We start from the raw sequence: 23,303 nt of genomic DNA on the forward strand, positions 1-23,303 counted from the left end.
CAGAATCCAAATCGTTTGAAGAAAATCCTAAGGCATGCAAAGGCTCGCCAAGTCTCAGAGCCTGTCTTATGGCGAGACAGAAGCCAAGCATGCCAGGATCTGCTCGGCCACGAGAAGGCAGCAGAATCCAAATCGTTTGAAGAAAATCCTAAGGCATGCAAAGGCTCGCCAAGTCTCAGAGCCTGTCTTATGGCGAGACAGAAGCCAAGCATGCCAGGATCTGCTCGGCCACGAGAAGGCAGCAGAATCCAAATCGTTTGAAGAAAATCCTGAGGCATGCAAAGGCTCGCCAAGTCTCAGAGCCTGTCTTATGGCGAGACAGAAGCCAAGCATGCCAGGATCTGCTCGGCCACGAGAAGGCAGCAGAATCCAAATCGTTTGAAGAAAATCCTAAGGCATGCAAAGGCTCGCCAAGTCTCAGAGCCTGTCTTATGGCGAGACAGAAGCCAAGCATGCCAGGATCTGCTCGGCCACGAGAAGGCAGCAGAATCCGAATCGTTTGAAGAAAATCCTAAGGCATGCAAAGGCTCGCCAAGTCTCAGAGCCTGTCTTATGGCGAGACAGAAGCCAAGCATGCCAGGATCTGCTCGGCCACGAGAAGGCAGCAGAATCCAAATCGTTTGAAGAAAATCCTAAGGCATGCGAAGGCTCGACAAAGTCTCAAAGCCTGTCTTAGGGCCAGACAAAAGCCCAGCATGCAAGGATCTGCTCGCTCGCGAGAAGGCGAGCAGGCTCCAAAGCATTTGGAAAGTTTTCTACGGCACGCAAAGGCCTCACCAAGTCTCAAAGCCTGTCTTACGGCGAGACAGAAGCGATCAGCGTTTCAGACGAAAATTAATTCATGAGTACGACACGAGATAGTAATCAACAACATTTTTATTAATGGCTAACAGAGGGGATAAATTTCATAAACGTTGTTCATTACAATACAAGAAGAAATATATCAAAAAGATGGTGGGTCAGTGAGCCGAGCAGCATCGGTTGGCTGGACCTCCTCGGGTGCGGGAGGGGTATCACCAGTTGCGTCCGGGGGGGTGCTCGCCTCGCCAACATCAGCAGGGACTGCACGAGGAGGAGAGTTACCCTCCTCAATCACGATCGGCTCTAACCCCTCGGCATCTTCCTTGGCCGCCTCCTCGTCCATATGTTGAGCAACACCAGCTGCAAGGTCATCCATCTTCAGATCAGGGTGTTGCTTCCCGAGGACGGCCATGATACAACGATACGAATGCCGAAGTCCCTGGTCGTACTGGTTGTCGGCCTCCCTCTCCAAGTTCTCTACATGAGCTCGGTGGGAATCGCGGAGAGATTCGAGCTGAGCCTCATACATAGCCCTCTGCCCTTGGAGGTCCTCCTTAACCTTGGTCAGCTCCTCCTCGAGTGTAATGGCTTTTGCTTGAGCAAGGGACTCTTGCTCTATCAGCTTGAGGTTCTCAACGTTTAGCTCCCCCGCCTTTTTCTCGGCTACGTCAGCTCTGGTCGTCGCCGATTGAATGTCCTCCTTCATCTTCCTGTCGTAACGGCCAACCTTGGCCTTATAGTAGGTGGCCATGCAGCTGAGATGGAAAGCACTGTACTGCATGGCTCCCACCAGCTCGCCCAGGGTACAACCGTCAAAGCCCTCCAGGTCCTTCTTGCTCACGAGTTTAGACAACTCATTGAGATAGGGAACCAAGTGTTCTGGTCGGCTGTCGGGTAAGCGGGACCGAGGCACAACAGGTGGAGAAGAGGAAGCAGGATCAGTGGCCGCTCTACTGGATTCCCCGACTCTAGCAGAGGCAAGAGGGAGAGCCTGCAAGGGAGGAACCTGCTGCACGATGTTCTTTCGCTTCGCAGCGGGAGCATCTTTGTCCTGGTCCCTATCGGTTGTTGGAGGCCGAGAGCGTTTCCTGGTCAGAGCTCCAATCACTGCGTCCTCCATCTTATGGCCAGGAAGTATCAACCGAGACTCGAGGAAGTTGTATGTAGATAGCAGTTCTCGGCTCGAGCAGGAATTGGCCAATACAGCCTCGACCCGTTTAAGCAGACCAGGTCGGAGCGGGAAGTGAACACCCCAGGAAACTACAGCACAAACAGACACTTGGTTAGAGACAAACCAATACAGCAGGAACAATTATGGATACAAGACATCTAAAGCGAGCAGGCAACCTGGGACCGTGAAACGGGGTGGGACGCGACAATCCTTCCCGTCTATTTGTGCAACTTGACCCCAGGGACCCCCAGCAAAAAAGAATTTCCTCTTCCAAGTCCCACCACCACCAGTTGGAAGATCAGTTATGGGTTTCCTGCTCTTGGTACCAGATTGGAAGTAGTACCAGCCGGCATCTTTAGGGCTGCTCTTCAGCTGGTACAGATGCTTCACCTCATCAACCGTGGGCTCGCTTTGGCAACATCTGTCCCACAATATGAACAGACCAGAGAGCACTCTCCACCCGTTGGGGTTCAGCTGACCAGGAGCCAGATTTAGCCCGTTAAGTATCCGGGCAAAGTAAGGCTGCAAAGGACACCTCAGCCCATACTTAAAGCTCTCCAGATACAGGGTAACGTATCCCCTGGGAGGCCGGCTAGGTGTATCCTTTTTTCCTGGGATCCTAAGAGGTATCTCACCAGGAATACTATACCTAAGTCGGAGGTCATTGAGCTCGTCAAACGTGGTCGTACACGACATGTAGTCAATGGCATAATCACGCGACAAGGCTCTACCCCCTACTGTACCCCGTTCTTCTGGTCGTGATGCTCCTGATGGGGACGCCTCACTAGAATCATCCCCTTGACCCTCACTCAAAGTGTTCTCCGATCCAGAAGACCCTTCTTCATCGCTACTGTCGCTCGAGGAGGTTGTTTGGGGAGACATCCTCCTAGCGCTAGTACCAACACTAGACCTAATGGGCTCTAAGGGGATCCCGGGATCAAAAGCAAAATCAGCGGGCAGACTAGGCAAAAAACCTAGTTCGTCGTCACCAACCTCAACGACCTTCTCCTTACCCTTCGACATATCCTAAGTTCTAACCAAAACACCACCGCCAACTACAACCTCAAGCAAAGCAGAGAGAAAGGAGATTACCTACAACTAACCGATACCAAAAAAAAAAAAAAAAAAAAAAAATAGAAAAAATACCTGAAGCAGGGACTCGGTCAGAGAGAGACAGGGATGACAGCTTTGGCGCCGAGGTTCATTCGCCGGAGAGACAAGAATGGAGAAAATGACGAGTTCGTGTTTGAAGATTTTGGGTTTCCTTACTGAGAAGCAAACTCTTGGGCTGCCAGCATTTAATGACGCATATTCCGAGAATCCCGTAACCGTCGGTTTGAAATTCAAATGGAGGGGGGGATTTCTGCCACGTCACCTCGTCCGCAATTAAATGCGACATGACTCCTGGCAGCCTTTTCCAAACCCACGCGAGCGAGTACTATCGAGTTTCTACTGCTGGTCCACTACATTACCCAACACCAGAAACTGGGGGACCGGTGTTTAGGAGGGATACTGTTTGGGACAAATGCGTCGAAGGGACCAGGAATGACGAGCAGACATCTGATGGCGGAGTTCTGCGCACCGGTGTTTTCCGTTAAAGCCTGGCGCGTGGAAGAACAGGAGCAGAAACATCCTGCCCGTCCACGATGTTGTCGTCCGCGAGGCCAATTCCTATAAAAGGCATGAGGCCATTCCGGCTAGAGACCAAGAGGCGAGGAGACCCGGTCGACGGCAGTTGGCAAGACGCGCTCTCCAGCACGAGAACCTAGGCACAACAGCCACGCTTTCCCCAGAACCGCGACGTAACACGCAAGATCTCACGGAGCCATGACAGCCACACTTTCCCCAGAACCGTGGCGTAACACGCAAGGTCTCACAGAGCCGTGGCAGCCACGCTTTCCCCTGAACCGTGGCGTAACACGCTAGATCCCATGTTTTGCCCATAACGCAGCAGTTGGAGTCCCATACCGTCTCGAAAAGAGCGGAAGACTGAGATTCAAAGGAAGCCTATAAAAAGGTAGCCAACGAAGGTAAAAGGGTTAGCATTTTTAAGATAAAAGGGAAAACCACAAAAAAGCCATAAGACCTGTGGCAAGCGTTCCCCGAACCTTCATATCTGACTTGAGCGTCGGAGGGTTTGCGCCGGGAGAACAACCGGCGTACTCTGACTTGTCTGTGTGTGCAGGGACATCCGGAGAAGAAGCATTACTAGGAGACCTCCTGGTCGTGGTAGAGTTGATCGAGCAGGGATCCTGGTCGTAGAACGAGGAGAACCGGAATCTCGCATCAACAATATATCATATGTATAGTCTAAAAATTTACTTACAAGCTCAGAAGTCTTTTTTCTATTAATGATAGGGGAGAAGAAATTAGAAAGCTACCTTTTTATTAAAAAAGAAAAAGGAAACAAAAGTTGGTTAGTGTGAGTGGTTCGGCACCTTCACTCCTTAAGAGAGGTCAGGAGTTCAAATCCCGCTCTTGTATGGAGTCACTACTTTGACCAGCACTTTACCTCTTACGGGCCGACTCGGTGCGAGTGGGGATTAATCTAGGTTGTGGTACGAACTTAAAAGTGTCTCCCATAGTTAGACTCACCGCATGGTTCATACAAAATACAAAAAAAAAAAAAGCCTCACAAAAGTTCCAATTGGACACTAAAAAAATTCTTTAAAAGCAATGATCTAGGCAGGCCATGCTCCTTTTGTTACATTTGCAGTGGAAATACTTTTAATTTTTGGATGAGAGAGATAAGTGATTGGAAAATCCCTATATTTACTAACATAATTATTGGATATAACTTCTCTACAGTGAAATAACTACTATATTTGACTTAACTTAAAATTCAAAACAAATATGCCATGCAACAGCAAAAGTAGAGAATAGTTAACTAAATTTTAATAGAAACAGATATACAACAAGGATGTTTTGGGTATTGTCTAAAACAATTAAATAAATTGAGTACGGCTCTGTTTTGTGTAGCTTTTCAAGTAGAACATTCATTCAAAAAAAATTAGTTGTTTGATTGTTAATAAGAAATTTTATTAAAAATTATAAAATTACTTTAAAAAGTAAGTTTTTTAAAGTTATATTATGAAAAGAATAAAACAAGATTGCTAAATAAGTAAATAATATTTTAAATATTTTAAAATTAAAAAAAATTAACCTCTACTTCCAAAAATAAAAAAATTTAAACTTTTACTAGTAGAGGCAAAATACTTTATTTAATTTTCAAAATCTCTACTAAAAAAATAACTAAATAACAACAAAAATTTTAATAAAAACTTACGAGATTAAATAAACACTTATAATTATTAGATAAACAACCCAAAAAGACACTAACTAACTCAAATACTAATAATCAAAATGAGTACGACTCTAAGCTGGCACAAGCGCTAGCTCTAAACCATCTTCTAGGCAGGAACTTGAAAAACCTCGCGCAAGTGCTGTCAGGGCTGGGAAACAACCCAAAGGCCCCAAATTTACCAACCCAAATTTCCTTCCTCCTTTAATGTATATTTCCTGATAGATTAAAACAAATTATTGATTAACTTTAACCAACTTACCCCAGAAAAGAAAAAAATTATTTGAGTGGTAAATATTAGAGAACATATACACTGCACGCATATGTTACTTAGTTTTACTTTGATCGCAGTCGTTAGGTAGCCTATCACCGTTTCCACATATTGTCATGGGGTAGTCTGACAAAAGCACACTTGAGTTTGTGGTTGAAGTGGTAAAATCATCATTGGTTCCGATGTTAAATAAATAAACAGCATTGGCTACCGTGTTTTGGCTGCTGCATCACCTAGGTTCTGCTTCAATTGCTCCCCCACTATCTTGAAATGACTTGGCTGTATTTTAAGGCCTATCTCCTACAATTTAGTCATTTAGAGAAGGGAAAGCAAATTCATTGCGAAGAAATGACAAATAAATTCCACCAAAATTTGAAGCTAATTAATCTGCAAAATCACATACCAATCCTAGATAAGTTTCAGCCAGAGCACCGGCTCCGCCTGATGCAAATAGGTTCACCCCCTATGTAAATTCATGGTTTGTGGATGGTAAAAATGTTGGAATCAATGGAAGCTTTGCAAACTCAGCTGGAATTAAAAAAAAAAAAAATTCTGATCAGTAGGATATCTGAAGAAGGTTTCACCATACGGCAAGAAATTTGCCTGATTGTTGGTAGTGGTATTTATATAGTTATTGTTTCCAGCATTAAAAAAAAAAAAAAGAATCACCAAAGAACAATAATTCTACATGTTTTCCCGGCAACAACGACCGGTGACAGTGGCCGGTAATAAGAAAGCTTGAGAAAAGAACCAAGAAACAGATGGACCCTAATGTTGTCTTGTTGGTATATTATGTGACAACCACATAGCGTCAGTTAATGCTCCTCTCCTCTTCTTAATTTTCACTGTCATTTTTGGGGGCTCTTTGCTTGAAGAAGAAGTAATTAAATGCAGTTTTTCTCAGAAAAATTCGTATATTAGATCTCTAAAATTAACTTCACAAAAGATAACTTGTTTGACAAAGAATCAATATTAAATCTAGCAAGATGCTTGTTTACTAATATAAATTTGATCAATGAAGGAGATTGAACATATCCACATCTTAATCTCTTGGCAATCACACAAACAAAATCCATTACGGATATGCACTAGCTATATACAGGTGCTGTGCTCAAATAGCATCTTCAAATTGTATGGCCCTGTGACATCTGGAGTTCCATTCCACATTAATTCTGCAATTTGCTTGTAGGCCTTTTCAGAGGAATGAGATGAGTCAAAGAACAAATATTCGTTTGGATTGTCACATAATTCATATTCTTTTATTGCTCTCTTACCCCCACAGCTTGACAGTCCTCCATATGGACCGCTGCCACAGCAAGCAGTGACTTCCTTAAAACCTTCACCAACAAAATTATAAAATTGTGTTAATCTCTCAATAGAAAAGTGTTCTGTACTTTTTCGATACTAAATCATCGATAAATGCTGCTAATATTAAGATTCGAGCTAATTACGCAGTTGGTCACGTTTGTTTGGATTTATTCAAAAATATTATTATTTTCCTTAAAAATTTGGATTTAATCGCTATAAAAGAACCGACATTGATGTTTTGGGTAATTTTGAAAAGTACATAACAAAAACTGGGTAATAACTTCAAAGCTTTTAAGACTACAGGGCATACCATATTTTGAAGGATTGTTGAACCTCTGAGATATAGAAGTGAAGAAATCGTGATAAGCATATTTGAATCCTTTTAATTCGCCTTCAAGCTCCTGAAGGAGTTCAGAAAGTGCTTTGTTGTGTAATTGTACAAACTCTTGAGCATCCTCCACACAGGGACTAGTGCTTCCGGGGAAAAGCACTTTCATGGCAGGTAAACAACCCAAAGGACACAAATTTGCAAACGCAAATTTCCTTCCTCCTCTCATAAATATTTCCTGACAACGAAGGGAAAAAAAATCAATAAAAATAATTAGAAATAGCTATAATAACTAATATCACATGAGATGCTATTACTTTGATTGTATTTGTCAGGTTGCCAATCACCATCCCCACAAATTCTTTCTTTGAGAAGTGAAGATCACTTGAGTTTGAGGTGAAGAGGTTAAAGTAGTCATTTCCTCCAACGCCAAATAAGTAAACAGCTTCCGATAACAATGTTTCGGCTTCTTCGTCTCCTAGTTTCTGCTTCAACAGCTTCTCCACAATCTTGAAATAACTCAGCTGAGTCTCAAGGTCTATGACCTGCAATTATACAGCAATTATAAATTTGTGTACGAGTAAAAGAGGGTATTTACTAAGAATTCTGAACAAAAACAGAGGAGTTACAACTTACAAACAGTGCAGCTACAGCAAGAGTCTATTTCGTTTTTCCTTTTTTTCTTTTTGAAATAAGATATGTGTCAAATGTTCACTGTTGTTAAATTATTTTACCAGACATAGATGCTTTGGGTTGTTTTTCTGGACCCACTACACTAGCATTCATCAAATAAGTAGTTATCAAAAGAATTTAGATCCAGGGCTACTGTTTTGTGCTTAGTGCTTACCTTTTTAGAATTTTTCAATCTTCTGTCAAGTGTGTGTTCATTCTACCGATAATAATATATTATTATCTACTAACAGACGAGAATGCACATTTTATCATCTAATAACTACGAATCCACCAGTCAGCATGAAAATTGAAACAAGCCCCGAACATATAATTAGCAAGAGAAAGAAGAGAGGTGGCATACAAATCCTTGATGAGTTTCGACTAAAGCACCAGCTCCCCCAGATGCAAAGTTCACACCGTAAGTAAACTGATCATGGTTGTGGTATGGTAAAAATGTTGGAATAAACGGTAACTCTGCATACTCAGCTGTAAAAAGAGTGAGAAGAGTGTTATTAGAGAGCATATAGCTTGATTAACTACCACTGTAGATATATCATCTCATATGCATGCATATATACCAATAAAATCAGGAATCAGACGGCCATCAGAAAATCTCCCAGTTGGATAATCGAAGAAGGATTCACCATACGGCCAGAAATTTGCCTGATAGTCGGTAGTGGTGTTGATATAATTGTTAATTCCAGCATCAAAGACTGAATCTCCAAAGATGAATAAAGCAACTTGTCTTCTGGACAACGATAATATATGATCATCTTGGCAGTTGATTGAGATGATGAGAAGGTTACTTGAATAAGTAACAAAGAACAAGATAAACAACTTCAATTTTGCTTTGGAAAAATACATATTTCACTTGATGTTTTCATATTCCGGTCGAATTGAGTGAATGAGTAGCACACTTTTTTAAGTAAAAAAGAAAGTCTGGGAATATCCCAGAAATACTCTGGAGGTGGGCCATTCGTGTTATGTATAATTGATATGACGCTTGCCAGCACATTGTTTGAAGCCTGCTGGCTGCTGGCGGTTTCTTCTGTCGCTTTGAATTATGCTGCATCGAATCGACAGTTGCCAGCTTACTAAAGCAATGGAAGCAACTGAGGGTCGTATGTGTTTTTATATCGACGAGAATATTAAGAGCTCGCCAAATGCCACTTCGCTTTAATACACTCAAAAGTTAATATAATTATGAGGGTGGTTGTTCGAGTTTTTATGAATCTAATTTTTTTAAAATTAATAATAATTATTATTATGTAAAATTAATTTATAGATGTTTTTTTGTTGCGAAATGTAAGTAGAACGAATATATTTTTTGTTTGCGAAAATTATTTATTTAAGTATGTACTTTGTAAATTTAAATATAAGTTTCAGTCATATATATTTAATTATAAATATTAATATATTAACCTACTGAAATAACAGTAACATGTAATCGGTTTTTTTTTTTTAAAAAAAAAAAGAGCTCGCGCAATAATTAAAGAAGCCTGTTTTTGATCAGCGGAGTTTTTATCAATGCTAAATACATATCAATCAAAAGATTTTATCTTTTAGATGAACGATTCTGATTGATGTTATCATGTCAAGGGGCTGTTGATGAGAGAAAATTTCTCACATCACACCACCAGGTGGAACCTTGTCACCAGATAGAAAGTTGTGGACAAGAAAAGGATCTTCATTTTTTTTTTTTTTAAAGTTGGCATAATTTTGTATATCACATTGAAGCCAATAATGGCCTGCGCTTCCACATGGCAAATGGGCTGCATTACATAAATCTGCAAAGAACAAGGAACTCGGTCGAGAGTTGGCAAATGGGCTGGGCCGGCATGAACTGGGTTGTGCGTTTGGCCAAGCCAGGCCGTGCCCTTTTTTGGCAAGCAAGGCCCTCAAAAGCTCAGCCTCATCTTGTCCGGGCCGGACTTGGCTGCTAAGATTTCTATTTTCGCACACAGAGTGTAAACTGATAGGTCGGGCACATAAAAGATATTTTATGGAGTGGACTGAAATCTGTTTTGTTAGTTTTTCTTTGGGAGGTCAAAAATTGCTGTTGAATTGAATTAACTGCTGGGTTCATAAAGAATAATTATTCGGGTGAATCATTAAACCTCTAGTTTTCGCTACCTATGCTCTGGGAGTCCGGTAATGGATAACTTCTTTATCCATTCTAAAAGAGCCCTCCAAACTCCTTGTAACACCCTTCTTTTATTAGACAAATTAAAATTAGCTCGTACAAAATTCGATGCTGCAAATGAATTTATTCATGAAACCAAAACCACTTATTTATTCATGTGAGATTTGACATCACAATTCTTACCACCATCTATTTAAATTCTTTATTCAGCTATACGTAAGCTCAAATAGTGTCTTCAGATTGTAAGGCCTTGTGACATCTGGGGTCCCGCTCCAAATTAATTTTGCAATTTGTTTGTTGGCTTTTTCAGATAGATGTAGGGAGTCAAAGAACACATATTCGTCAGGATCGTCACAAATTTCGTACTCTTTTATTCCTCTCTTCCCTCCACAACTCGATAATCCTCTAAACGGACCAGTGCCACAACATGCCGTGGCCTCCTTAAATCCTACCATCACATTATCAGAAATGAATTACTTGCAAATTCTAAATAAAATTAAACAAGCTCACAAATTAACAACGAGTCCTAACAAGATCGAAGATCACATGAGATACCATATTTTGAAGGATTGTTGATTCTGTTCAATATAGAATTGTAGGAATCGTGATTTGCATAAACAATTCCTTTCAGTTGGCTTTCCAGCTGCACGAGAGCTTTAGAGAGCGCTTTATTATGTAATTTAGGCAGCTCTACACCATCCTCTAGGCAGGAACCTGAAAAACTTGGCACAAGTTCTTTCATTGCTGGAACACAACCCATAGGCCCCAAATTTAGAATCCCAAATTTCCTTCCTCCTTTCTTATATATTTCCTGACAGATTAAAACAAATTATTAAAATAAAAAAGAAAAAAAGTTTTGATTAATTTATACACTACATGATAGAATACACTATATGTGTGTGTGTGTCTTTATTTGTCATAGTCCTGACTTTATCACAATAACTTAATTAAAGAATAATTTTATAAACAAACATTATTAAACTATATGACTTAATGGCTTTTTCAGATTTTAATAAAATTCAGGATTCTCAATCAGTACTCTCTCTCTCTCTATATATATATATGTGTGTGTGTGTATGAGTGAGGTCTGAATTTGAATTGTGTTAAATTTCCTATACAGGGTCATGGAAAATGTTCATAGTTCATATTCTCACTTTATAGGTTACAGATGCTCAAACCCGATGATACATGATATACTTAATTTTCTTACTTTGACTATAGTCGTTAGGTTGCCTATGACCATATCCACATATTGTTTCTTAGAGTAGATGGATCGAAGAACACTTGAGTTTGTGGTTAAAGCGACAATGTAATCATTCGCTCCCCCGTCGAGTAAATAAACAGCATTTGATACCAAAGTTTTGGCTGCTGCATCACCTAGTTTCTGCTTCAGTTGCGCCTCCACAATCTTGAAATTACTTACCTGTGTTTTAAGACTTATCGCCTACAATTTAATTGAGAGAAAAAAAATTAAGAAAAGACGATAACTAAATTCTACTAATTTTTTGAAGCTTAATCAACAAGATCACATACCAATCCTTGATGAGTTTCGGTCAAAGCACCGGCTCCGCCTGATGCAAAGTTCACCCCGGATGTAAATTCTTGGTTGATGGATGGTAAAAATGTTGGAATCAATGGTAACTTTGCATACTCAGCTGAAATTAGCAGAGTTAAAAATGTTGGCGCAGATGCTATTATTCAAATTCATGATATAATAAAATAAAATAAGATAATAAATGTAACATTTTGTTTCACTACATACCTATAAAATCTGGAATTATTCGTCCATTAGAAAATCTGCCAGTAGGATATTTGAAGAAGTTTTGACCATACGGCAAGAAATTTGCCTGATAATCGGTAGTGGTATTTATGTAGTTATTATTTCCCGCATCAAATAGTGAGTCACCAAAGATGAATAATGCCACGTGTTTTTCCGGCAACGACAACGAGCCGGCCACGAGAAGGCATGAGCAGATAATAACCAAGAAACCGAACATAAGGAACCTTAATCTTGTCATGTTGCTGGTATTTTTTTTTTTTTTTTAACTTTTTGTTTCTCTTTCAGTTAGTGCTTGCTTTCTCCTCTACTCGATTTTCGCTGTTATTTAAGAAGAAGAAGTCAGAGTCGAACTTTTGAGTGGACAAAAATAGCTAGTGGGTCGACTTGGGACATTGTATGAGATTTTGGCCTTACAAGTTACAATCTGCATTCCGTCTGTGTTATGTTGTCGAGACTTGACTCCTTGATGCATTGTTGTCAGGAAAAGAATGGAGTACTTGCACCAAGTCAAAGTCTTTCACAAGGGACTCCAAATAATAAATTCTTCAGGTAAGGAGTAGATATATATCATTATCTCTTCAAAAATAATAGTGGAAGTAGGTATATATCCCTACTATTAATAAAATATATTCTTTACAAGATATCTATGATATTTATCGGGTTGTCAAATTTACATCATTTACAAATATGACTATTGTAAATTATATGGATTTCATTTAAAATGTTCGATTATAGCGATAAAACTAAGGTCGCTTTTTTTATTATCTGAAATCTAAATAGTCCTAAATTAATCTGAATTCTGAATAGACGTGGATGTTTTAATACGAATAATATATTTATTTTTTGTCCGAATCTATGAAAATAAGTATTAAAATGTTTTTTTTTCAACTTAAAAAAAAACTAAAAACACATATTATTACATTTGTATCGTTATTAAACTTGAATGTCAAATAAATAATACATATATCCCAAAGAACATGAATACCATAATATTTTAACATATATAAGAATACATAATAATTTTGGAATTATAATATATAAAATACCATATCTTGCAAATTTTATAACAAATTCTCAATAATAGTACATAATATAAAATGAGATTATTAGTAGGTAAATGTTTATGGGCCAGTTTTGAAATAGACATGAAAAGTAATTTATAAAGTAGGAATATTTTTTACATTAGAAATTAGTTGGCCTATTTAGATTTTCTATTCAGTAAAATGTTGAAAAAATTGGCTTATTTTATTAAGTCAAAATTATAAAAAAAAACCCATTAAGTTATAAAATAAGCACCTCTATTTAACTTAATTAATTAAGTCAAGTCATTTTAAGTCATTAAATTAAAAAACAAACACCCTCTAAGTACCTAAACTACTGGATACTTTAATAGCACGTGATTCTTGAGGCAATTTACGTTTTAGGTCTAAAATAGTCAAATAAAACTATTTTAAAATTCAAAGATTGTCAAAAGTCATAAGCCAAAATAGAAGAAAAAAAATAAAATAATGATTTAATTATTAAAAAAATTGTTAATTTATATTTTTCAAAAAATACTGTGAACTTTTTTGAATTATTATTTTTTGGATGTGGGGTGCAAATACCCCACCCCAACAAAGGAGCAATTTTTATTTGAGTCCTTGTTGTTTGTAGAAAGAAACTCATAAATTAGAATTTTTAAAATACATCACTTAAGTCCTTCTAAAATCTAAATTTAAAATTTGTTTTATTTAAATTCATGACTAACTTAACTGCGGTTTAGTTAGCAGTTTAAAGTTAATTTTAGCCTTGTTTATTAATTTATTTTTTACCATAGAAAATCTAATAGTCTGTTCAACATTTATAATAGTAATGGCCAGAAATTTAATTTTTTTTTCCATATTATTTATTGTCTTTGTTCGTTCTTTCCCAACCACTTGATTTCTCTCCTCTCAAAGGTCCTTTTATGAATAATTTATTTGCACTTTTAATACAATATTTCTCACATCATTACACGATATCTTTCCTTAATCCTTTATAAAATTATTATTTAGAACTAACCCTGTTACAAAATTTATTACCATACTAACAACTTATACTCAATTTGGACTAGATTATCCTTTAAAAAAGCTAAATTTGTTGCAGGCGATGGGAGTCACTACTTGTGTTGCTTGCGGGCAATGGTAGTCATCGCCTGTGTTGACTAGCTGGTGGCGGCAATGGCTGCTATCGTGTTGGTTCCATCACTCGCATTGGTTGCAGGCGATGGCCACGTTGGCTGGTTGTGAGCGATTGAGCTACCGCCCGTGTTGATTGCTTTAAGGATCATTTAGTCCAAAATAGGTATATATGACTAATATGGTAAGAAACTTTGTAACATGGTCAGTGTTGACAATGATTTTATGAAAATGACTAGATATGTAAATTTTCCCACAATATTTCTCATATCATTATACATATTTTTCCTTTAAAAATCCTTTTTAGTAGTTCAGAGCATTGAAAACATTGTTTACAACCCCATAAATATCGTTTACAGTGTTGTAAACTCCACATTCACACCTCAACATGACTCGGAGATATATAGAAACATGCTTGGTTTCTTACCTTGATTATAGTCGTTAGATTGCCTATGACCATATCCACATATTGTTTCTTGGAGTATAATGACTGGAGCACGCTTGAGTTTGTGGTTAAAGCGACAAAGTAATCGTTGCCTCCACCATCAATTAAATAAAAAGCATTTGATGCCAGTGTTTTCGCTGCTGCATCACCTGGTTTCTTCTTTAGTTGCTCCTCCACTATCTTGAAATTACTTAGCTGGGTTTGAAGGTCTATCACCTACAATGAAAATGGGGAGGAAAGAAAATTAAGAAAAGTTGATAAATAAATTCCACTAATTTTTTGAACAATGCTTAACCAACAAGATCACTAACCAGTCCTTGATGGGTTTCAGTCAGAGCATCGGCTCCGCTTGATGCAAAGTTCACCCCATGTGTAATTCTTGGTTTGTGGATGGCAAAAATGTTGGAATCAATGGTAACCCTGAAAACTCAGCTGGAATTAGTAGAGTTGAAAGAAAATAGTTACTGATCAGTCCCAATGATTTGAGTGTGTATATATATATATATATATTGCATACCTATAAAATCTGGAATTATTCGTCCATCAGAAAATCTGCCAGTCGGATATTTGAAAAAGGTTTCACCATAAGGCAAGAAATTTGCCTGAAAATTGGTAGTGGTATTAATGTAGTTATTATTTCCGGCATCAAATAGTGAGTCACTGAAGATGAATAATGCCACGTGTTTTTCCAGCAATGGCGGCGACGAGCGAGTGTGGCCGGTAATGAGAAGGCATGAGAATATAATTTCCAAGAAACAGATCACAAGGAGCCTTAATCTTGTCATATTGCTGGTATTAATTTTTTCGTTTAATGCTTGCTTTCTCATCTACTTAATTTGCACTGCTGTTTAACAAGAAAGAATTTCTAAAGTAGTCAATCAAATTCCAAACAGATGGCTGCTTGACTTAAAACAGAAGACTTGGTGCATTCTTTTCAGGAAAATTATAGACTGCAAGAAAATTTCTAAGGCGGCCAGGCCAAGTACTCTCATGAAAATGGAAAAATTTGCACGTGTACAGCAACTGGATACATTGAGCCCTGACAAATAAGAATTACTGATGCTAATGAATACAGTTCAAAAAACAGCTTCAATTGAATTTGATTCTGTCTTCCAAAGAATAGAAGCATGTAATAGAACAGAGTAAAATTCAACTTGATTTCCTATATATAAGTGAAATAGTCTCTATACATAACGAATTTGGAATAGTTTCTTGAGATTATAAGGCCCAATGACGTGAGAATTCCTTGCTCCATTCCACATTTCCCTTGCCAATTGCTTGTTAGCCATTTCAGTTAGATGAATTGAGTCCCAATACACGTATTCATTTGGATTCTCACATAGCTCAAATTCTTTCACTGGCCTCTTCCCACCGCAGCTAAGCACCCCTCTAAATTGTCCAGTCCCACAGCATGCCGCCTTTCCTTCCTTGAATCCTTCATTATCATAGTTTCCAATTTTCCATTCAAATAAAAAGAAGGGCATTTCTACAATAAATGACTTTTGGTACAACATCTCCAACTCTCAATCTATAAGACTAAAACCCCAAATTTTATATTATACTTACAATTTTATACATGTTGTTGACCACTCAAATTTTCATGTACTGTAGATAATATATTATAAGTTGCAAGTTAAAAAAACGAAAACTTGGGAGGTTAGTAACAAAACACTTGAGGTTTTTTTGAGTAAAATAAATAAAAGCAGGGCTTCACATTAAATATTGGCTATATTTTAATCATGCTACTACTACAAGAAACAAATTAGAAATAAAATAACATAAAATAAACAAATGAAAGTGTAATGACATACCATATTTGAAGGGGTGATTGATTCTTTTTCTTAGACTGCTATTCAAGTCAAAGAGTGAATACTTGAATCCTTTTAACTGTTTTTGTAAATCAAAGAGTTGCTTAGAAAGAGCTTCGTTATGCAATTTTGCTAGCGATGTAGCTTTTTCTAAGCAGCTACCATTTTTTTCTGTATTCATTATTCTCATTACTGGAAGACAACCCAGGTCAGGGACATTCATGAATGCAAATTTCCTGCCACCCGTCTTATAAATTTCCTGAGAAAATCAATAATAACACGCATAAGTTTAAACATTAGTCAGATTTCATACTCGATTACATTGTCAAAAGATCTAGTCTTTTTAAAAATATATATTCGAAAGCAAAATTACTTACTTTGATGACTGTTGTTAGGTTGCCAATCACCATCCCAACATGATTGCTCTCTGAGAAAGAGTTTAGTATAGTGAAGCCCTTGGTCAGGAGAATTTTAGCATAGTAATCATTGCTTCCAATGCTAAACAAATAGACACCTCTTGAAATTCTCATCCTGCCTTCATCATTGCCTAATTTTTCTCTCAACCAACTCTCTACTTTCTTATAGTAGCTAAGTTGAGTTTTGAGACTAATCACCTGGTTAAAAAGTTAAAAAAACAAAAAATCACTTGATGTTTAACTTTTGATAAATTAGATGTAAAGGGTGATTAGAATGCCATTAAGAATTTGGGCCTCATTTGAAGTAATGACAAATCGATTAATCAAGAATGAACTGTGGTAGTTGACTAGTTGTGGACCCAGATATTGGGCACGTCCAACCAAAATAAAGTAACAATGTCTCCGGCTAAGCTCACATATAGCCCACAGAATTTGGGTCAACAAAATTGCCACATATACCACAAAAGTCGTGCTCTTTTATTTTACTTTTTCTCTACTCTTTCTATTAGTTGTTTGGATCACAGGATGCTTAGATAAAAAATTTGGGATGTGTAGCATTGCTCTTAAAGATTTATTTTCTTTCCTTGATTCTTGACATTCTCAGTGTTTGTTTTTGTTTGTATCATCAACTAAACTGAGTCTTTTGAAGGAATATGTAAGCTATTGCCTTGTATTTCATAACTGATCACTCATATTTTTGTCGACCATATTATCTTGTGTCATTGTCACAAAATATTAAGTTTCTCATCCTAAGGTGATATAAAATTTCTCACTACATCTCATGAGTTATAAAATTTCATCCCAAAAAATTTCATCCCATATTAATCGGTTTATACTGAATTAGAATTTTTCACCTAAATTCTTAACTTGAAACATTGAATTTCAAGCTCTATCGATTATTTACTAGAATTTATCTAGACGTGAGCATTTTAACTGAACGGACTCATCCTAAACCTAAGAATTAGTTCATGATGTATTCTAGTTCAATTAAAAAAAAATTAAAACCGGAAAAAAATACAAAGAAATTTGATAAACCAAATCAAAATTGCAAGTTAGGTCTCATGCCTCTTGTAAAATTTATGTAAAGCTTTTAAGAAAGTTTTAAGTCCTATCAATGTAGATAGCTTCTTTTATTAGATTATTAATTTACCATACATGACTCTTAAAAAATCATGTAAGAATAAATACACACGACAAAATAATCTAATAGCTAGATGGGAGAGTATGCACTTGGAGCACCCAATATTTTTTTGAAGGATTAACAAACAAATAGGTTACATGAGTTCTACCCTGTATATGCACGTAATGTATACATTCCCTTGCAAGATGCCTAGTATGAAAGCTAGAGTACATGTGAGTATGCAAATGATAACAACAGTAATTTCATTTCAAAAATGTGAACTATACATATGTGCACACACACTTACATCTCCTTGAAAAGTTTCAACAAGAGCACCTGCTCCAGCTGATGCGAAATTCACCCCACTGTAGTAGTATCCACGATTAATAATGCCCGGTTGAAGAAAAGGTGGGATCAATGGCAAGTTAGCATATTCAGCTGAAAATATTTTTCAAAAAAACGACAACAAGATATAGCACAAAAGAAAGATTACATTACATTACATTATTAAATAATAGTTGGTTAACCAAAAAAAAAAAAATTGTACAACCAACAAATAAAGACATAACAAAAAGATTTGCAAAATCAAAACCTCACCCATGAAGTCCGATACCAAACGGCCATCGGAAAATCTTCCGGTGGGGTACTTGAAGAAGGTTTCTCCATAAGGCCAAAAGTTTGCTTGGTCAAGAGTTGTTGTGTTGATGTAATTGTTGTTCCCCGCATCCAAAATTGAGTCGCCAAAGATGAACAGGCTCGCTACAAGTTTCTTCTTTGGCAGCTTGGATTGATCAGCTTCGCAAGTTGTTGAAATGAGAACTACAACAAGAAAGGTTACGATGGTGAAGAAGTAGGAGCAGAGAGAGCTTGGCCTTGCCATCACTGCTGGGTCAATTAATTTCTTCAGGCAATATGTTCACATTACACACAACACAACGTGCAATGCGCAAATGGCCCCATATTAAGTGCTAACTCTGTCTCTCTTTCCTTTTTGAGTTTGACTGAACTACATATATAACTAATTAAGCTTTTGTATGACAATATTAAGATCTTATTTGATATTTATATACTGTAACTTTCAAGATAAAGTATTTGAGAAAAAAATTGTAATTATAAAATAAAAGTTAATGGTGTTTAATAAATATGACTTTCAAAAAATAATTTTAATAAAATAATAAATATATTATAAAAAATTTTCATTATACAAGTGGTGGATTAAATCAACTTAATTTTCAAGTCACAACAATTCGTATTGACAAAAAAATTTTAAGTTACAATTAACTAATCTCAATACCAAAACAGAATGTAGGTATTTTTTTTATTTAGATTTAAATAAGGTGTTAAAATTACAGGACCTAAGTATTTTATTCATATTTAAACAAGGTGTTAAAATTAAGTCTGACCAAGAGATGAAGGGCCCTGGAATGTGCTGGCAAATTATCAAAACTATAGTTTATTATTGAGACATGCAAAAATTTGTCCAATCACATGAAGTTGCCAGATATAGACGGATTTTCTGGAACATTTTCATTTGTCAATATATGGCTAAAAAGAAAAAAAAACAGTATATACACAGATAAGAAAAGTAATTTAAAAAATTCGGCTGAAAGTTCTGGAATCCGAAGAACTGCAAGCTGATTCAAAATGTGAAAGCTGCAAGGCAGAAAAAGTAATTTTTATAGCGGCATATACATTTGATTTGGTAATTATATACAACTGTATGGTTGAATTTAACAGCCGATTGATAGAAAGTTTGCATATAATATTAAAGTCTGTGATTGACTTTGTATTTTTTTTTCCTTAATTTTCTCAAGAAAGGCGTAGGAAGAATCATATCGTTTTAGTGACATATTCAAAAGGGTTTTAATTTTTCTTATAAAATAAACCAAATTGTAGACCGACTTAGATTAAAATGGAAAAAAATATCCCATGCATATTAGTTTCAGTTCCCTACATATCCCTAATCCACATATATTCAACTATATTAATATTTTAATCGGTATATAAATAATTTACTTGAAGATCCTTTGATATGGGACTAACTTATACATAAAATGCCTGTCATGTCATATAATGGAAAATAAATAATGTCGTCTCTGTGACAGGATTGCCAATGCAATGCTCTTAGCGTGCGTTATGCATCATTTATAGTACTTGGTTGCGAAGGCCGGCTAGTGATGCTTACCGCCAAAGCATTAAACACGGCTAAAAATTAATTCATTAATGGACAGTTAAGATTTTACAGTGATTTAATTGTGTCTCCAAAGAAGTAATAAGTGTGTGTACGAAGATACTAGCTTTATGCTTTGGTTGGTAGCAAGTCTTACAAAGAGTTTTAAGGACTAATTCTTTTCATGTCACCTTCAATTAGGTGTTCAGACCAATAATCACCACCGCCCCTACCCGTAAAAAGATGGGGAAGATAGACCATAAAATTTAAATATGATTGATGTGCATCACCTTAAGTCTTTTCATTTTTCTACTACTTATCAAATTCTTTGCTATAAGGTTGTTAATTTATTAGCTATTCTTTTGCCCAGCTATGAAAAATCTCAAGTGTTGGTGAGGATTCTGCTTGGTTGGTTCCCAAATTAATTTAGCATTAGCAGCATATATGCCGTATCAAATTAGCACATATATAAAAGTAGGTTCTATAACATGATTTGTGTATTTGGGGGCTGCATAAGATTCAATGTTAGGATTTTAAGGGTGAAAATTGCATTTGGTAAGAGCGGTATTATCTTGTGTAATTACTAATTAGGCATTTGTAACGTGATCCTCAACTTGAGTCTGACAGCTATTTTGGCAAAACCTTTGTGAATTATATTTGATTTGAAAGGTTATGCCGGTACCATTGTCCATATTTATGACTTTTCCTTATCTTATTTGCAGTAAAAGTAGAGAGGACGGTGGAGGAAGAAGAGAGAGCATTGTGGTGACACAGTTAGGTGAATTAACAGATTTTTTTTTTTTAAGTCTGTTATACATAGATATTACTGACATTACATCAGACATTATAATTAATATTTACAATCATACTATATAATTGGGACCACCATTATACATTGACACACTGAAGTATATGCCCAGATATTTTAAATCCTCATTAATATTCGAGGGGTGCCTGCTCCACTCACATTTCGTAAGGGGGAGACTGTCTCCACTCAATTAATTGATAATTGAGGAAGAACTGAAACTAACCTCCATAATGCTCTTATGGAAACCTTGAACCCTTGCACTCAACATTGTAAGTGTAAGGTTTCTCTCATTAGACCAAAGGCCAATTGGTGGTGAATTAGCAGATTGAAGTGCGGCAAAAAGGAAAATTCAAATTCTCTGGTGTTAAATCAAGCCAATGAAAGTGACAAATTAACCACAGCTGCTGCCATACGGTGATGAAAGGCCAGCACTGATGAACGGTCATACAAGTTTAGGCAAGCAGGTTAATTTGGCCAAAAAAATAAAAAAATAAAAAATAAAAAATAAAAAATAAAAAATAAAAAATAAAAAATAAAAAATAAAAAGTAAAATAGGTCCTTTTTTTTGGGCCCCTCTTTAAATTATTAGTCCTTGCTGAATAGACAGAGTCCCATAAATCATTATCACTCTGCTCATATGTAGACAGCTGTGTCACATTTGTTGAAGAGGGATTTGGAATTAATTGGAAGAGATGTCTGCAAAGTAAAAGCAATTCTGAATTATGATATGATCATTCATAGGTAGGCAAGCAGTTTCGGGAAACAAGAGATTAAGAAAAGGAAATGAAACAGAACTTACGTACATTATGAATTCGAGCTGCTCTTGCGGTGTGAATTTCACTTATGAATACAAGTTGTTTGTTGTCAATATTTGAGTAACACTCCAAGAGAACCTGCAAATTAAGAACGATGTAGAAGAGTTAAAAAGAAGTATAGGCATCTATCTATTGCAGATAAGAATGAGAGTAAAGCAACCTTGATTTTCGGCATGGTTATATGAAATAGCTGCAGCTTCACGCCAATATCACCCACTAATTTGACTTTAACAACATTTTTTATCGAGTCATCCTCTGATAAATCCCCAGACATCACTTGGTTAACGTTCATGCAGTGGATCAAAACGCGCGTTGCCACATTGATGTTCTTACTATGAGCTGGTTGATTGAATCCTGGTACTCTTATTACCCCTACAGGAAGTTCATCCATGTAAACGTGGAGCCTTGCAGGGCTAATTTTGATTCCAAACTTGTTAGGATTTTGAGCATTTAGGATCAAAGAGACAACAGATGAAACGAACAGGGTTGAATTTGAAAGCGTGTTGAGATCAAAAGAAACCACTCTTAAAGTTTCAATAGAGAAACCGGGCTTTTGAGCCTTAACAATGAAAATGACAATGGATGTAACCAATATCACTATGGAGACAACAAACAGAAACAAAATGAAAATAAACAAACTGCAGCTCTTGAAAGAATATGCATGGCTGGTTTTTGGGCTACATAAATTATCTGAATCATGTCTTGTGTCACCCATGAATGGCCTTCATGTTTGAGCTTTATCCGTAATAATTTAACTGTTAATGATATCTTTTGGCAGATTTAAGGGAACTGCTTCAGAAAGAAGCAGGAATAATTTGATGTTTTCCTTTGCCCCGTAGTCTCTTTTATTCCTTTCTTAAACCCGGCATTGATGCCTTTCAATGCAACTTTCTGCAGAAAGGAATGACTTCTTTCTTCACATGGATTATATTCCTCTTGTTAAGAGTTAGAAATTTCCTCTTTCTCCAAATCTAATTATCAGATAACACAGATCTGCGGCCCTAAGAAAAAAGAAGAAATCACTAGTTACAGCAGTCACGATACCATTCTGCTGTAGTAAAAAAAAACTTAGTGATAGATACTTTTTTGGCGTATTAAGAAAGAATCGAGAGCTCTTAGACTTAGAGGTCCCCCTCCTAGGCCTTGACACTAAGCTTGGCCAGAAATACATGTGATGCAACCATGGTCGGTCAGTTGTCACACAAAGCCCCCAGCAAGGGGCCTCTGCTACTAGCTAAAGAATTGCTGCCCCACAGCTGAAGGACCCTCAACGCGGGTAAACCTTTACCTTTTTGCTTGTTCTTTTGCCTATTCTCCTCAATTGAGTATTATTTACGCCCCCGGCTTGCGGTAGTTAGTGCAAGGCCAAGGAGGTTCATTTTCCTAGGTGTTGCCATCTCCCAAGAACCGTAAAAGATACCTAGAATGGACGCATGGACGCCCATTACACGTATCGGCCTGACCACACTCGCACGTGGCAACAGCCAATGACACACCTCACGTGTGCTGATGATGAATTATTGGGACATCTTGACGCGGCTACCCATGACTGCATAGTTTATCGTGACAGCATATGCCTTCATGTGATACCAGCCTCAGTAAAATATTAAAATATTAAAATATTATAAAGCATACACGTCTTCATAATTATAATACGAATATCTGCAGAGAGAAATGATCAAAGATTGTCCCCTTTCGACTCCCATTCATTGTAGATGTAGCGAAAACCAAAAGAAGTTCCAAATTTTAAATACAAAATTTGAAGGAAAAACGAATACTTTGTGGCACCC

At 37.0% G+C, this 23,303-nt stretch overlaps 5 protein-coding genes and 1 pseudogene across 7 annotated transcripts; all 6 read right to left on the minus strand.

Annotated features, from left to right (window-relative positions):
• Nucleotides 1-858: 858 nt before the first annotated feature.
• On the minus strand, nucleotides 859-3,099 carry LOC127903823 (uncharacterized). The gene is made up of 2 exons (XM_052445047.1): nucleotides 2,149-3,099; nucleotides 859-2,061 (listed from the first exon to the last, which is right to left on the minus strand). The coding sequence occupies exons 1-2, from the start codon at nucleotides 2,993-2,995 to the stop codon at nucleotides 944-946; spliced, it is 1,965 nt and encodes a 654-aa protein (XP_052301007.1). The 5' UTR covers nucleotides 2,996-3,099; the 3' UTR covers nucleotides 859-943.
• A 3,417-nt stretch (nucleotides 3,100-6,516) lies between these two features.
• On the minus strand, nucleotides 6,517-8,784 carry LOC102625485 (GDSL esterase/lipase 1-like). Of its 2 annotated transcripts, XM_006465761.4 has the most exons (6): nucleotides 8,431-8,784; nucleotides 8,214-8,338; nucleotides 7,498-7,725; nucleotides 7,163-7,418; nucleotides 6,819-6,881; nucleotides 6,517-6,735 (listed from the first exon to the last, which is right to left on the minus strand). In XM_006465761.4, the coding sequence occupies exons 1-6, from the start codon at nucleotides 8,714-8,716 to the stop codon at nucleotides 6,656-6,658; spliced, it is 1,038 nt and encodes a 345-aa protein (XP_006465824.2). In that variant the 5' UTR covers nucleotides 8,717-8,784; the 3' UTR covers nucleotides 6,517-6,655. The 2 variants fall into 2 exon arrangements, with proteins under 2 accessions (XP_006465824.2, XP_006465823.2); XM_006465760.4 differs by having other exon boundaries at nucleotides 6,517-6,881; nucleotides 8,431-8,783.
• Nucleotides 8,785-9,605: 821 nt separating this feature from the next.
• On the minus strand, nucleotides 9,606-12,125 carry LOC102610512 (GDSL esterase/lipase 1-like). The gene is made up of 5 exons (XM_025100791.2): nucleotides 11,758-12,125; nucleotides 11,529-11,650; nucleotides 11,206-11,439; nucleotides 10,551-10,806; nucleotides 9,606-10,443 (listed from the first exon to the last, which is right to left on the minus strand). Exons 1-5 carry the CDS (start codon nucleotides 12,011-12,013, stop codon nucleotides 10,202-10,204), a joined length of 1,110 nt encoding a protein of 369 aa, XP_024956559.2. The 5' UTR covers nucleotides 12,014-12,125; the 3' UTR covers nucleotides 9,606-10,201.
• A 1,685-nt stretch (nucleotides 12,126-13,810) lies between these two features.
• On the minus strand, nucleotides 13,811-15,161 carry LOC102610206 (GDSL esterase/lipase 1-like; annotated as a pseudogene).
• Nucleotides 15,162-15,274: 113 nt separating this feature from the next.
• LOC102625204 (GDSL esterase/lipase 5-like) lies at nucleotides 15,275-18,722 on the minus strand. The gene is made up of 5 exons (XM_006465759.4): nucleotides 18,318-18,722; nucleotides 18,028-18,158; nucleotides 16,562-16,798; nucleotides 16,188-16,443; nucleotides 15,275-15,811 (listed from the first exon to the last, which is right to left on the minus strand). Exons 1-5 carry the CDS (start codon nucleotides 18,598-18,600, stop codon nucleotides 15,561-15,563), a joined length of 1,158 nt encoding a protein of 385 aa, XP_006465822.2. The 5' UTR covers nucleotides 18,601-18,722; the 3' UTR covers nucleotides 15,275-15,560.
• A 1,989-nt stretch (nucleotides 18,723-20,711) lies between these two features.
• Nucleotides 20,712-23,260, minus strand: LOC102624923 (uncharacterized). 2 transcript variants are annotated; one of them, XM_006465758.4, is made up of 3 exons: nucleotides 21,674-23,260; nucleotides 21,502-21,591; nucleotides 20,712-21,394 (listed from the first exon to the last, which is right to left on the minus strand). In XM_006465758.4, the coding sequence occupies exons 1-3, from the start codon at nucleotides 22,226-22,228 to the stop codon at nucleotides 21,332-21,334; spliced, it is 708 nt and encodes a 235-aa protein (XP_006465821.2). In that variant the 5' UTR covers nucleotides 22,229-23,260; the 3' UTR covers nucleotides 20,712-21,331. The 2 variants fall into 2 exon arrangements, with proteins under 2 accessions (XP_006465821.2, XP_052300017.1); XM_052444057.1 differs by having other exon boundaries at nucleotides 21,498-21,591.
• Nucleotides 23,261-23,303: the final 43 nt, after the last annotated feature.

The sequence above is a fragment of the Citrus sinensis genome, chromosome 7 (genome assembly GCF_022201045.2).
Source record: "Citrus sinensis cultivar Valencia sweet orange chromosome 7, DVS_A1.0, whole genome shotgun sequence".
In the NCBI taxonomy this organism is placed as follows: domain Eukaryota; kingdom Viridiplantae; phylum Streptophyta; class Magnoliopsida; order Sapindales; family Rutaceae; genus Citrus; species Citrus sinensis.